At 32.5% G+C, this 13,371-nt stretch overlaps 2 protein-coding genes across 2 annotated transcripts; both read left to right on the top strand.

Moving 5' to 3' along the window:
• The first annotated feature begins 1,944 nt into the window (after positions 1-1,944).
• Positions 1,945-3,521, top strand: LOC110616810 (F-box protein At5g50450). Its single transcript, XM_021759305.2, has 3 exons — positions 1,945-2,275; positions 2,383-2,545; positions 2,652-3,521. The coding sequence occupies exons 1-3, from the start codon at positions 2,124-2,126 to the stop codon at positions 3,393-3,395; spliced, it is 1,059 nt and encodes a 352-aa protein (XP_021614997.1). The 5' UTR covers positions 1,945-2,123; the 3' UTR covers positions 3,396-3,521.
• A 1,814-nt stretch (positions 3,522-5,335) lies between these two features.
• Positions 5,336-11,342, top strand: LOC110617689 (serine/threonine-protein kinase rio1). The gene is made up of 12 exons (XM_021760646.2): positions 5,336-5,832; positions 6,181-6,309; positions 6,793-6,885; positions 7,019-7,098; positions 7,798-7,911; positions 8,358-8,431; positions 8,827-8,903; positions 9,207-9,290; positions 9,474-9,566; positions 9,955-10,062; positions 10,144-10,212; positions 10,547-11,342. The coding sequence occupies exons 1-12, from the start codon at positions 5,524-5,526 to the stop codon at positions 10,994-10,996; spliced, it is 1,680 nt and encodes a 559-aa protein (XP_021616338.1). The 5' UTR covers positions 5,336-5,523; the 3' UTR covers positions 10,997-11,342.
• Positions 11,343-13,371: the final 2,029 nt, after the last annotated feature.

Below are 13,371 nucleotides of genomic sequence, written 5' to 3'. Positions count from 1 at the left end.
GATGCCAATATATGCACATGAAGAAACTTAGTTGGATTGTTTTGTCTGGAAAAATGACCCGGTAGATATACTTACTTTTCATGTTCAAAATGTGGAATATCAGAAGAATGATAATTATAAATTGATTATGAAGTTGTTTTTTGAGTTTCCATTAGTTATTATTGGACTTTTAAATAATAATAATAGTATATTGATGATATGAGATTCGGTGTATATATTTAAATAATGAATCAATTCAAAGAAAAAATGAATATATTAGGTTATTTTAATGAAAAATAAATGTTAGAGATAAAATGAGAGTTAATGAATTAGATATTGAGTTTGGAGAGATTGGAATTCATTGAGAAAGTGATTTACGCGAGAAATTCTCATAGTTTAAACTATGTCAGAGATATATATACCCTTTTATCATACTAACGTCCTCCATGTCAAGTCCCGTTAAAAATGATTAAAGGATTTTTTAGTAGATTTGCTAGACGGCTCATTTGATGGGGACAATTGTTTAATAAATGGGGAACAAGCTAATCTATACTTGGACTATTAGGTACGTTATATTATTATTGTTTATCGCACGTGTATTTAATATCTATTATAGTACGAGTTTTGAAGATATCTGTCTGTCTATTTTAAAATTTAACATAATCAGAAGTGTTAATAGCTTGATTATCGTACCTTATAGGTCGAGTTCTTTACTAATCGATCGAATTAAATAAAAAAGTTTATAAAACCTTTTTAAATTTAGGGGTATTGATAGTTTGATCAACTTATTTTATAGGTCGAATTCTCTGCTCGATTGAATTAAATGAAAAAATTTATGAAATTCTTTTGAATTTAAGGGGTTAATAGTTTCATCATCATATCTTATAGGACGAGTTCTCCTCTATCGAACTACATAAAAATTTTATGAAATTCGTTTGAATTTGCTATGACGATTTTAACATAATTTTTTTTATTTATATATTATTATTATAAAGAAAAAGCTTCTCTGTTAAAAATGTATTTAGTTGGAATTGTAACTATCACAAAATCGACATCTCAATCTCCGTTAAATCTCGATCTTATTTAAGGTGAAAAATACGGAGTTACTCGTCCAACAGTTATTGGTTATTTAAATTAATTTTAAAATTATATTACTATTATTTGAAAAATATATAGTCATATTTAATTTTATGAATTTTTATTTAATTTTTTATAAATATAATTAAAAAATTAATTTATATTTCAAATTTTTAATAATTAAATAAAATATGTTTATTTAATACATGATATATATAATATAAGTATTTATTATACAAACTATATAAAATATATTAATTAATTATTTATATAAAATGTTTGGTTAATAAATAATATATAAATTTAAATTTGATATGATTATTATTTTCAAAATTTAAATCTATTGCAAATTCAATTATAGTAATATCCAAATTCATTTTAAATTAAAACTTGATCCCATGTCTGGCCACTTTGGCAATTATCCCGTTTGTCTCATTGCCAATACTCAGAACCTAAGAATACGAAGCAAACTAGGCATAATGTACATGTATGAAGAGATATTCGAACATTTAAATTTGTTGTGAATTGTTAATCAAAATATTATTTTTTTTACGATAAAATAAAATTATAATTTTGGATCTATTAAATTATGATCGATAATAATACAAATGAATAATTTTATTATAATATATTCATTTAAAAATTAACTTAATTATAAATACTGCTATTAATTAATTATTTATGTTAAGAATGATAACTGGACCTAAATAATTATTATATTTGATCTGAATATTTTTAGTATTTTTAATATATGAGCCCATTGTAAATCTAATTGTCATAACTTCAAAAATACATAAATCTACTTAATTTTTATATATTAAATCAATTCACGTTTGTGGGTCCTCTGCATCAATCCCTTCACATATAACTTCACCTTTCTTTTAAAGAAGGAGCCAACAAACAAAGACGCACAAGGGATGACAGAACCAGGGGCAGCTCTCAACACTACCTTCTCTCCACAGACTTGTAAAGATTACAACTTATAAAGTATCTGCTTTCCCTCGTAACAAAACTACAGCGGAACAGAATTTTCAGATCAATAAAAGAAGAAGAGAAGAGAAGAGAAGATGCCAAAAAGAAAAAGGCCAAAAATTTCACCCTTAATCACCCAAAGATCTGATCTTTTTGAAGAATTACCTGACGATATTATTGTTTGCATCCTCTGCAAGCTCAGCTCCTCCGCTTCTTGTCCTTCAGATTTCATCAACATTCTCATAACGTATGTGGGTATATAGTATTCATGTGTGCATGCTCGTGTTTGATAATATTGCTATGAAGTTTGGATTCTTATTGTAAATGTCTTTTGTTTTCTTATCCTTCAAGCAGATGCAAAAGAATGAATCGGTTAGGTCTTCATCCTCTTGTTTTGTCCCAAGCTGGACCTAAAGCATTAGCAGTCACAGCCAAAAACTGGTCGGAATCTGCTCACCGGTTTCTCAAACAGTGCGTTAACGCCTGCAACGCCGACGCCTCGTACACTCTAGGAATGGTCAGTATATATATGTATATTCTCCGACTTCCCTCTAACTTCCGTACAACAACATATATAAATATTAATCGTATTCTCTTTTTCTTTTTTTTTTTTGCTGTTATAGATCCGATTTTATTGCTTACAAAACCGAGCAACTGGAGCATCCTTGATTGCAAAGGCCGCCATCAAATCACACGCCCCGGCTCTTTATTCTCTAGCCGTTATGCAGTTCAACGGCAGTGGTGGCTCCAAAAAGGACAAAGATCTTAGAGCCGGTGTCTCTCTTTGTGCTCGAGCAGCCGTCTTGGGTCACATCGATGCGTTACGGGAGCTAGGCCATTGTCTCCAAGACGGTTACGGAGTTGCTCAAAATGTTGTCGAGGGACGCCGGCTCCTAATCCAGGCCAACGCGCGAGAGTTCGCGTCATCATTACGTACTATGCTCACGTGGCAACCGCAACACCAGCATCATCATCTCCAATATGCTTCGTGTGTGATGATGGGAAGCATGGGGTGCCCATTGCTAAGCGACTTTGGTTGTAATGTGCCGGCGAGGGAGTTGCACCCGGCGAATCGGTTTTTGAGGGAGTGGTTCGAGTCAGGGCGAGGGTTGCTTGGGCCAGGCTTGAGGTTATGCTCGCACGGTGGGTGCGGGCGGCCGGAAACAAGGCCGCACGAGTTCCGGAGGTGTTCCGTTTGTGGTAAAGTGAATTATTGCTCGCGGGGATGTCAAGCGCTCGATTGGAAGTTGAGGCACAAATCGGAATGTGTGGCAATGGAGCAGTGGCATGGTGTGGACGGCGGCGGTGATGAGATCGAAGGAATGGTGGGGATTGAAGAGGATGAGAATGTGGCTCTTCTTCATTGATATCGATCAAATTGTTACCGTTTGATTTGGAAATTTTTAGGAAAAGATCTTCTATTTTTATTTAATATTATTTTTATATATTCTATTTTTTATTTATGTACAAATTAAGAAGGATTTAGTTGTGTACCATTTTTGTACCATAAAGATGCAAATGTGGAGTAAATTCAAAAGAAATTAGACATAATTAAAAATAAATAAACTTGAAAATGTTTTTAATGACGTCAACTTGTCTGTACTATAATTCAATATACTTAATTTAATTGATAAGGAAACATTTTTATTAAAAAATATTTCAAAATTACTTATATGAAAAAAATATGATTCTAAGTTGGATGTCCATAAAATAGTTTTAAAATATTCTTATTTTTTGAATACCAAAAAAAAATATTTTGAATATCAAAAATAAAAATTTAAAATAACAATACTAATTATTTATCGATGAAATTTTATTATTTTTTAAATAAAAATTAAAAATTAAAAAAATAAAATTTAATAATTTTTAAATTTATTTAAATGCATTCATCACTTAACTAAATTTATGAATTCGATAAAATTTTACTATTATTACTAAATTTCAGTGCAGTGTCTAATTTTATCTAAAATTAAATATTTGAGTAAATTTATTCCAGTCCTTTGTGAAGTTTAAATACACCATTTTTATTTTTTTTAATATGATAATTTTAAATTATTAATTAATAAAATAGTAATATTATATTTAAATATTTAAATTTTATTTTCAATTTTAATTTAAAATGAAAACAATAAGAACATCACACGATTCCAAAAACACAAACACATAAATCCAAAATCGATACAACCAAAAAGAGGCTTGGACGTGCTGTTAATATGGAGCTGGAAGACAACGAAGGTATGACATTTCCACCTAATCCTTCATTTCTTGCTATTTATACTGGAAAATGAAGAAACTTGGAATAAACTATGCCACACATCTAATTTTTGGACAAAATTAAATAATATTTTATAAAATCTAGAGACAAAAAATAGATTTATTTTGAATAATAACCTCACATTTAAGGAACAAGCAGATAGAAAAATACGCTCCAGAAGGAAGTAATTTCCCCAAACAATGGTTACAGAATTCATGTAAGTTCCCCTACCGCACATGAATGGCTAGGCCCACAACAAGAAGAAGTCAAGGAAGCAGAACAGAGAGTTGGTTCCAACGGCCCAATCGATGCGATCAGATATCGAGAGAAATAAAAGCATTGTCCTCTCCGCTTGAGCTTGACTGCTCTTCTCTGCTTGTTTCAGCCGACGAGACGGAAGCTTCCGAATTTTTCCACGTCTCTCATCTCTTGTCGCCCACTGGCTCCACCGACACATGGTGAACAATTACAGTCCTTGTAGTAAGAAGGCTTGTTTGGAAAGGGGAGAGATTTTGGAAGGAAAATGCACCATAAAATAAGTTCATATATTATATGTTTTTCCTCTCATAAAAATACTTTTACTTTAATATATTTTAATATAATTAAAATATAAACTTTATTTAATATTTTTTCCTAATATTAATGTTAATCAATACAAAAAATGTTAGAAAATTATTTTTTTTTTATTTTTTTATATATATTAAAAAATAATTTATATTAATTTTCAATTATTTTATTTTAAAAATATTAAATTTTATTAAATAATAAATTATTTTGAGAGATTATTAAAAAATAAAATAAAATAAAATATAGTTATAATAGTAAATTTATATGTTATTATAATATAAAAGTAAATAAATAATAATTTGAAACAATAAAAGGACTTTTTCTGGTTGGACTTTAGGTTTTTTCTTTGTATTCCATGGGCCGCAAGTCTAGAGCTTTTTGTTCCGTTTGATTGTTGTATTTATGGGCTAGAAGCCTTTCATGGCCAGGGTGCGTAATTTGGCCTTTTGAGCCCTAAATAAAAACTGCTGCATATATGTATTTAATAACAAGAAAAAAAACGAAAGAAAAGAAGCGTGGCCTGACCTCCTCCGGTGCAACTTGAGTGAACAAGGAATAGCAATCCCCTCAAAAACCCTAGCTGAAATATCACCTTAAAGCTAACAATCACAGCTCAAGCAATTGCAAACTGCCTCGCCGGAGAAACTAAAATTAGAAGACACTTTTAGGAACTTATGACTACAGTATCAGATAAAACAGAGCAACTAGAGGGTTTAACACCGGCGAATGAAGCCCAAGCAGACGGTGAAGGAGTAGGAGAGGAGGAAGAGTTGTCATGGTCATCGGACTCCGAAATTGGAGATGCGTTGGATTGGTTGGACTCGAAAGACGATAAAGAGGCTGTAGATGGAGCTATTACCCTCAATTCCAGACGTCCAAATGCTCACGGAGGCCTCCACTCTCGCCCTAATTCCACCACTCTGCAACCTCTCTCCAATCGCAACCAGAGGTTCTCTCATCATATACGTGCTTCGCCGTTGGAGGTATCAGTATCACCCTCTAAATGTTGCTAAGTAAAGTCTTTTTACTAACCTTTGTATTATGGCTGTCATTGGGTTATCCGATGTTATAACCTTTATAAAAAGCAATGAACGACATAGTAACTCTGAAATTCCCTCTTTTTTTGTTATGATCAATAATCGTTCCTGTGAATTTGCATTTGGATATTTTCTGAACCAGTTGACTATTGCTATTTGCCAATGTCGTTTTAATGTTACTTTTTAAGTGTATTAAAAATAAAAGCGTCCTGGTATGAGCACAGATAAAATCTCATGAAATTGGGGTGTGCCTTTGCATATTTTATCTTTAATTTAAGTCGATTGATGGTGCAGGAGTGGGAAGGGAGGTTGAACGTTGGCATGTCTAATTCAGTTACAACTGCAATTCGTGAAAGTGTTCGGGACATGGCCATTGGGAAAACTAAAACTACTGAGAAAGCAGATCGCGCAACAGTGGAGCAGGTGAAGATCACTTAAAGCTCCTTGTGGCTTTCACCTTTTTTTATTAGTCATTAAAAAGAAAAAAAAGATATTGAAAGATGAAATTAAAATTACACACTTACCTTGTTTTTGGGAGCGTGCCTCAAGTTTCTGTAACATACAGTTTTGTCTCTCTCATTTTACTTTTGCTGACGTTGCTGGATGGAAGGCACTCGAGTTTTTGTTGTGAATGTTTTTATGTAGAATGTATAAGAGGTATATTGTTGATTATTTACATAGGAAATTGTTCATCTTTTTATGTTAATTTTCATATTTTTATGAGTTTACTTCTCTTGATCTGAGGCACTTTGATCTTGGTTATGCTTATGCCAATATGATGTATTATTCTTTATCAATTTCTTATGTATCCCCTGTTTCATGATGTAATTCTGAACACCTTTATGAGATTAAGCTTTCAATAGATGAATAGTTCTCATGGAAAGTAATTTATTATGTTCTTTCTAGGCCATTGACCCTAGAACTCGCATGGCTCTGTTCAAAATGCTGAATCAGGGTGTATTTCATGACATAAATGGCTGCATTTCTACTGGAAAAGAGGTATTTAAAGACCACTTTGTAGTTTGAAATCCATTATTCTCTATTGCTATGAACATATCCAATATACTCAACACATGGGAACAATGCAGTGTCATTTTTTGATATTTGAATATTTACTTTTGCTCCTTAACAGGCTAATGTGTATCATGCAACAAAATGTGATGGCCAGGAACTTGCAATCAAAGTGTACAAAACTTCAGTTCTCGTTTTTAAGTAAGTCAAATGGTGTTCCTTCTCAAGTAACAAATACTTGTTGTAACAGTAAAGGTTGTTTTAAGATACAAGCATTTAATACTATGTCATTAAACAATCTTCTTGCAAGTGGAAAAGGCAAAAATTAACTAAGCCATATTAATTTATGAGAATTTATCTGCATTTCTTCTCCAAATCCATGCTGTTGCAGAATTTTCTTGTTGCTTCCATCCAAGATAGCAGTGTTTAGCTTCTAATTTCTACTTTCTTCCTCTTTTAGATAACTTCTGTATCTGAGAAATAAGATATAGATATAGGACTTCTATGATTGGATTAGGATGCTGGATGTTTTGCCATACATAAGTTATCAATTATCCTTTTGTATTCCCCTAATTTCTCTTTCAATTCAATCTGTGCATTATTTTCTCTTTCATAAAAATAACTTAAAATTGGATTCCATTTCTTTTATAATAGGTGTACCATCATAAAATGACTTCCATGATTGAGAATCAATATGTTGATATGGTACCAGTATGACTCTATGTGGGAGTTATGATGCTGGATGCTGTTTCATAGATAAAATTTATTGGTTATCCTTGTGAATTTCCCAAGATGTTATTTCTTAAGAATTAACTAATGGTTAGATTCCATTTTTTTTAGCATATATTATACTATTTTCGCTTGTATTTAAGCATTTTTTTTTCACTTCTAAACTTTTAGGGACCGAGATAGATATGTACAAGGTGACTATCGTTTTAGACATGGATACTGCAAGCACAATCCCAGGAAAATGGTAAAGACATGGGCTGAAAAAGAAATGAGGAATCTTATGAGGTAAGATCAGTGTTTAATTTTACATGGCACTTTAATATAATCTTCTGCAAAATTCTGGATTTTTCTTCTCTGAGGAACTGTTAAAGCTGCAGCATTTTGTTTATATTAAGCTTCATCTTCCAGCTCAGCTACAGAATTTAATGACAGTAGTAACTGTCACTAACAATCTCTTAACTAATGAATGGAAAATGAATCAACTAAAACCAACTAAGCTTTTACATTTCATTTCCATTCACAATAGAAATCACCTAATTGCAGTGGTTATTTTGCATATATTATGTATTGCGGGAAACTGAAATTTGGAGGTTATTTACTGGAGTTTGTACCTATGGCCTGCTAGAGAAAGAGTATAACCAAATATAACCAATTATTCCTGTAACTTAGTTTAGAATTTTACTGATGTGATATTGTGATTCTTTTCCCTCCTTTTTCTGAATCATGTGCAGGCTAAAGGCAGCTGGAATCCGGTGTCCAACTCCATATCTTTTGAGATTGCATGTTCTGGTCATGGAATTCATAGGTATGATGCCCTGGATTTGTGTGCTTGTCTGGGTAGATTGGTAGTGTCCTTTTACTTGGCCATTGGCATGCAGAATTTTAGCTTGTAAACTTGAAAGATAAGTTGGTGAATCATGTTGGAGAAAGACAATTTCATTAATGTGTCACAGCCATCAGACTATCAGCTTTGTTTTCTTCCATTTAGTCATCTTCTACAACATATAACCCTGTGTACTTAAAATAGATGCACCTACCTATCAAATTATCTACCTTTTAGTTATTTTTACTTTAAGGATATTTGAAGGTAACAGTTCAAAAGTTTCATCTCCCCTATCCCCTTCCATTTATTATTTATTTGTTATTACACAATGAAGACTTCAGAGATTGATGTGTATTGCTATATTCTTTTGGTTATAGGAAAGGCTGGTTGGGCTGCACCTCGTCTTAAGGATGCTGCTTTATCTTTGGATAAATTACGTGAAGGCTATGTGGAGGTATGTCAAGAATTTCTAGTATTTTATAGATTTTGTTTTATTTTAAATAAAGCAACTATATAATTTGTATTTAATATTACTTTAGAAACTTAGGTATGTCACCTTGTCAGTATTTAGCTTCTGTGGTTTATCATTTGGGTTAATCAGGCTGTAGGAGCCTAACAGAAGATTTCTATTGGAGGTCCATGGAGCAACAGCTATGCTTTGCGATAGAATATTATTTGGATTTACTGGAGAAAAGAAGAATGGATTTAACAGTTCCATTAGTTGTTCTACGTTAACCTATTTGTATTTCTTTATCAGATGATCATCGCAATGCGGACTTTATATCAGAAATGCAAACTGGTGCATGGAGACCTCAGCGAATATAATATTCTATATTTTGAGGTGAACGTCTCTTGTTTCTTTACCTAACGGATAACATGCTTGTCTTTGGGCTGGTTTTGGTATTCCAAAATAGAGAAGATAAATGTAAAACCTCCTCTTTTGAGGAGAGTTGTTGACTGGGGTATTGGGTTGATCACATGTGTATCTGTGGATGTTTAATCTGAAGTTCCCTCCTTTTTGTAGGGTCACTTGTACATAATTGATGTCTCTCAAGCAGTTGATCTCGACCACCCTCATGCCCTTGATTTCTTACGTGAAGATTGTGTTCATGTTTCTGTAAGTTCTTTCCACTGGATGGATCATTATGATTTTTTTTTTAATTTACTTTTGGAAGGAAAAAAGAAATATGCTTATAACTAACAAGCTTAATTAATAAAGCATGGTTGTTGTCAAGAAACTACTCAACCTAAAAGCTTAAGCTTATGGGTGAGCTGGTGAGACCGCAATAATAGTTTTTATATCTCTGACGCATTCCCACATGCAAATGCGCACTGAGATTGAAGAGGGAACAAACTCGGGAAATAGTAATTAATAAATGGGAATTGCTTGGATTAGAACTCTAGACTTTTTGGTCTAAGAGGCTCCAATACTATGTCAAGAAATCATTCAACCTAAAAGCTTAAGCTTCAAGATTAGTTTTATATGTCTAACCGTTGTAATGCAGGATTTTTTTAAGAAACATGGTGTAGCTGTCATGACTATTCGAGAGCTATTTGACTTCATAGTTGACCCAACCATTACTGATGATTCTGTTGATAGTTACTTGGAAGAGGTTTGCAATCTGGCTTGTGCTTAAGATTTTCCATACATTATTTGACGAGATCTGTCTTCTGATTAATTTTATGTTTTTCAGGTTCAGCAAAAAATTTTATCAAGAGACGTCACTGTAGAGGATGAAATTGCAGACTCTGTATTCGTGCAGGTACTTTTTTTTAATAAGAAATAAATCACGCTTTATGAACTCTTTTATCATTTTATTCCACTTGTTTTCTTATACTATACTATTCATATGCTTATAATGGAAAATAGGTGAAAAAAGGTTTTTAAGATTTAAACCTTTCCATTTTTGGTTTGTACATGAAGCTGGTTCAACCTTGATATTTCCTTTTGGTTTTTTGTTTTTGGAGGATTCAAGTGTTGACTATGAAATGTGCTTTTATACCAATTTTGTAAATATATAGTTGTATTTCACAATGAACAAATATATTTGGGATGAATCATAATTTTGGGAAATATTTTGTTGTTTGGTGCTCCAGTCATATATTCCCAAGACATTAGATCATGTCAAGAATGCTGAGGAGGATGTAATAAGGATAACAAGCGGCAAGGATACAGGAGATATGTATTATCAAACCATTACAGGTTTAAAGGAGGCTCTTTCTAAAGTTCAAGTTTCTGAAGCCCAAAAAGACCAAAAGGAAGAGGATTTGAACCCTGCGGAAGAAACTTCTCTAAATCAGGATGGCCATTTTAACACTTCTGAAAGTGAATCTGATTCTGAGACAGATGATGAGAACTCGAAGGAGTCAGATGAGAGTGGTTCCTTGTCAGAAGTTGTGAAAAAGGAGCCTCTTGATAAAAGAACCGCTAGAAAAGAGAACAAGAAGAAAGTTAAAGAAGAGAAGAGAGAAGCTCGGAAGACTAAAATTCCCAAGGCTGTGAAGAAAAGAAAGAAGAAATTGGCAAAAGCCAAGAAGACCAGGTAAACATGTTCGAGCTGTAGCGTTAGCGGTATGCAATTCATATAGAAGCCATCATAGAACAGTGGAGAAGTTAGTTTTGTGATGAATGCCAGTTCTATGGCTGCTTTATTTAAAAAGGGATGGATCAATTTTGACACCTATGCTACTTCCGCCTTTACATTTATGTTTTGTTCTAATTTTGGGGGTTAAGCAGGTACAATTCGTCATATTATAAGGTAACCTTATAAATGCAAGATGACGAGAGTTCATCTCTATTTTATGGTAGAAGGGCTTGATTTTGGTTTGTTATATGTGGCCTCTGAGCTCTGAAGTTTTTGGTTGTATGATATAAAGCTTATTTCCACTTCAACCTTTAGTCTTGAGTCCTGGCCAATGAGATTCCTTCTGTGGACTGTTTAATTATAAAATGTACAAACTTCGATTCATTCCTAGATCAGGTCCTTGAGTTTAATTCATTCCAAACCTTTGACTGCAAAACCATTTGCTAGACTTTGTTCTACTTCACCATCATAAACTTCATTAATCTTTCGTTTTAAATATATGGTGTGCGAAGAGGAATTCAGACGGTAAACAGGTGTTTTTTCAGATTAGTCATGAACGCAAAAGATGAATCTGAATTGTGGACCGAAGACACGGTCTTCATAATGAACCAACAATATATAAATTCTCAGAATAGGGATATGGTCTGAGCTTGACATGCCCAATTGTGTTGTTTTTATTCATTATTCGTTATGCGATTCTGTGGAAGGACATGCAGGCGAGACTTGAGCTGCATATGTTAAATTGCTTGTGGACTCGCTCCCACCAATATGGCTCAAGGAATTTTAAAAATATTTCTTACATTGTACAGGGTTCCGAAAGGACGCCACATTTTTTTGTCCCCTCAATGGCTTTTCCCATCTTCGGCAGGCCCCATGTGAGAAATTCAGAGATGTACTCGAGAATATTTGATATTCTTGCACTGTATGGAGTTGAGTAATAGGTTAAACATAAATTAATATTAAATAATTTCCAATTTTGGAGTTTTTAATGAATCAAACGTTTATAAATAATAAATTTAAAAATTAAATTTAAACTTGATTCATTTAAAAAATAAATTAAAACGAGTTTTTATTGAATTAAAATTTGAATATCCCATTAGTACCTTAGATTAATTTATCACATAAAGCAAAAGCGGTGCTCGAAGCAAGTATACAAAATGAAGCCACGCAATGTGGAAGCTCATAAGGGTTGGACCCAATTTTTCCATTTATCTACAATTTAATGCTGTCAATATAATTGTATTGATCGTTTTTAAATATCTTCTGATACTTGGATAGAACAGGAGGTTACTCTTCATTCTTATATTAAAATTTTCTTTTAATACTTATACACTGTTCAACCCGTGCAATGATGTGATAAGGTCTTGCAACTTATTCCTTCTTTGGTTACTCCAGCGCAGATGAGGAGGTCCACAATTCTGTCTTTTAGTTAGGGTGTAATAAGGCATTTGATCTAGACGACTTTTCCAGTATGTTCTATAAGCTTCATTGACATATTGTGGGACCGTCCCTTTTATGAAACGGGTTCTTCCTCTGTGAATTTAATAGAACCAATATAGTTTTTATTTTGAAATCTCAATATTCTTTTGATATTCATTGGTTTAGACTTATCAATTTTGATACTCTGAGATTTCGAGAGAAATAAAGTTTTTTATGATTTTTTTTTTTTGTCTCTTTGAAAGGAGAATATTCCTCTCCTTTTATTTTTTTTTTTTTATTGCCAGTGGTATCTAACGGCTTTCATGCTATACGGACGTCTGTCCTTATCATTCAGTTTCATATATACGGCGGTGTCAATTTCCTTACTCATATCAGGTAACCATTTAATTCTTTTCAGGACGCATACAAAAAGGGCTGCAAAAGGATTGGGCTATTGCCCCCTCTTGGTTCTCCTCACGGAGCTGGTTTCAACATTGCGGATTCTGAGCTCGCAGATGGCCTAGATCGACTGATATCTTCAAGTCCAATCCACTGTTGTGGGCAGGTTTTCCTTGAGATACTCCAAGCTCTGAACCGTCTTTTACTATCATAGACCCTGACCCTGAGAGGAAAAAAGACGTTATCAATAATAATAATAATAATAATTATTATTATTATTATTATTATTATTATTATATAGCTTTTAAGCTTCACTTGTATTAAAAAAATATTTATTTATTATTATAATTAAATAATTTATTATGATATTTTATTAAATTAAGTTATACATATTATATGTATATATATTTAAAGTGTACAATTTTATTTTATTAATTTAGCCGGTTTATATAAGAATTTTGAATTTTATTAGATAGAAGTAGATATATTTAATCATAGAAATAGTTGAACTTAAAAATT

This window comes from Manihot esculenta, chromosome 6 (assembly GCF_001659605.2).
Source record: "Manihot esculenta cultivar AM560-2 chromosome 6, M.esculenta_v8, whole genome shotgun sequence".
Classification (NCBI taxonomy): domain Eukaryota; kingdom Viridiplantae; phylum Streptophyta; class Magnoliopsida; order Malpighiales; family Euphorbiaceae; genus Manihot; species Manihot esculenta.
The sequence above is the reverse complement of the archived record's forward strand: the minus strand, read 5'-3'. Positions and strand labels throughout refer to the sequence as shown.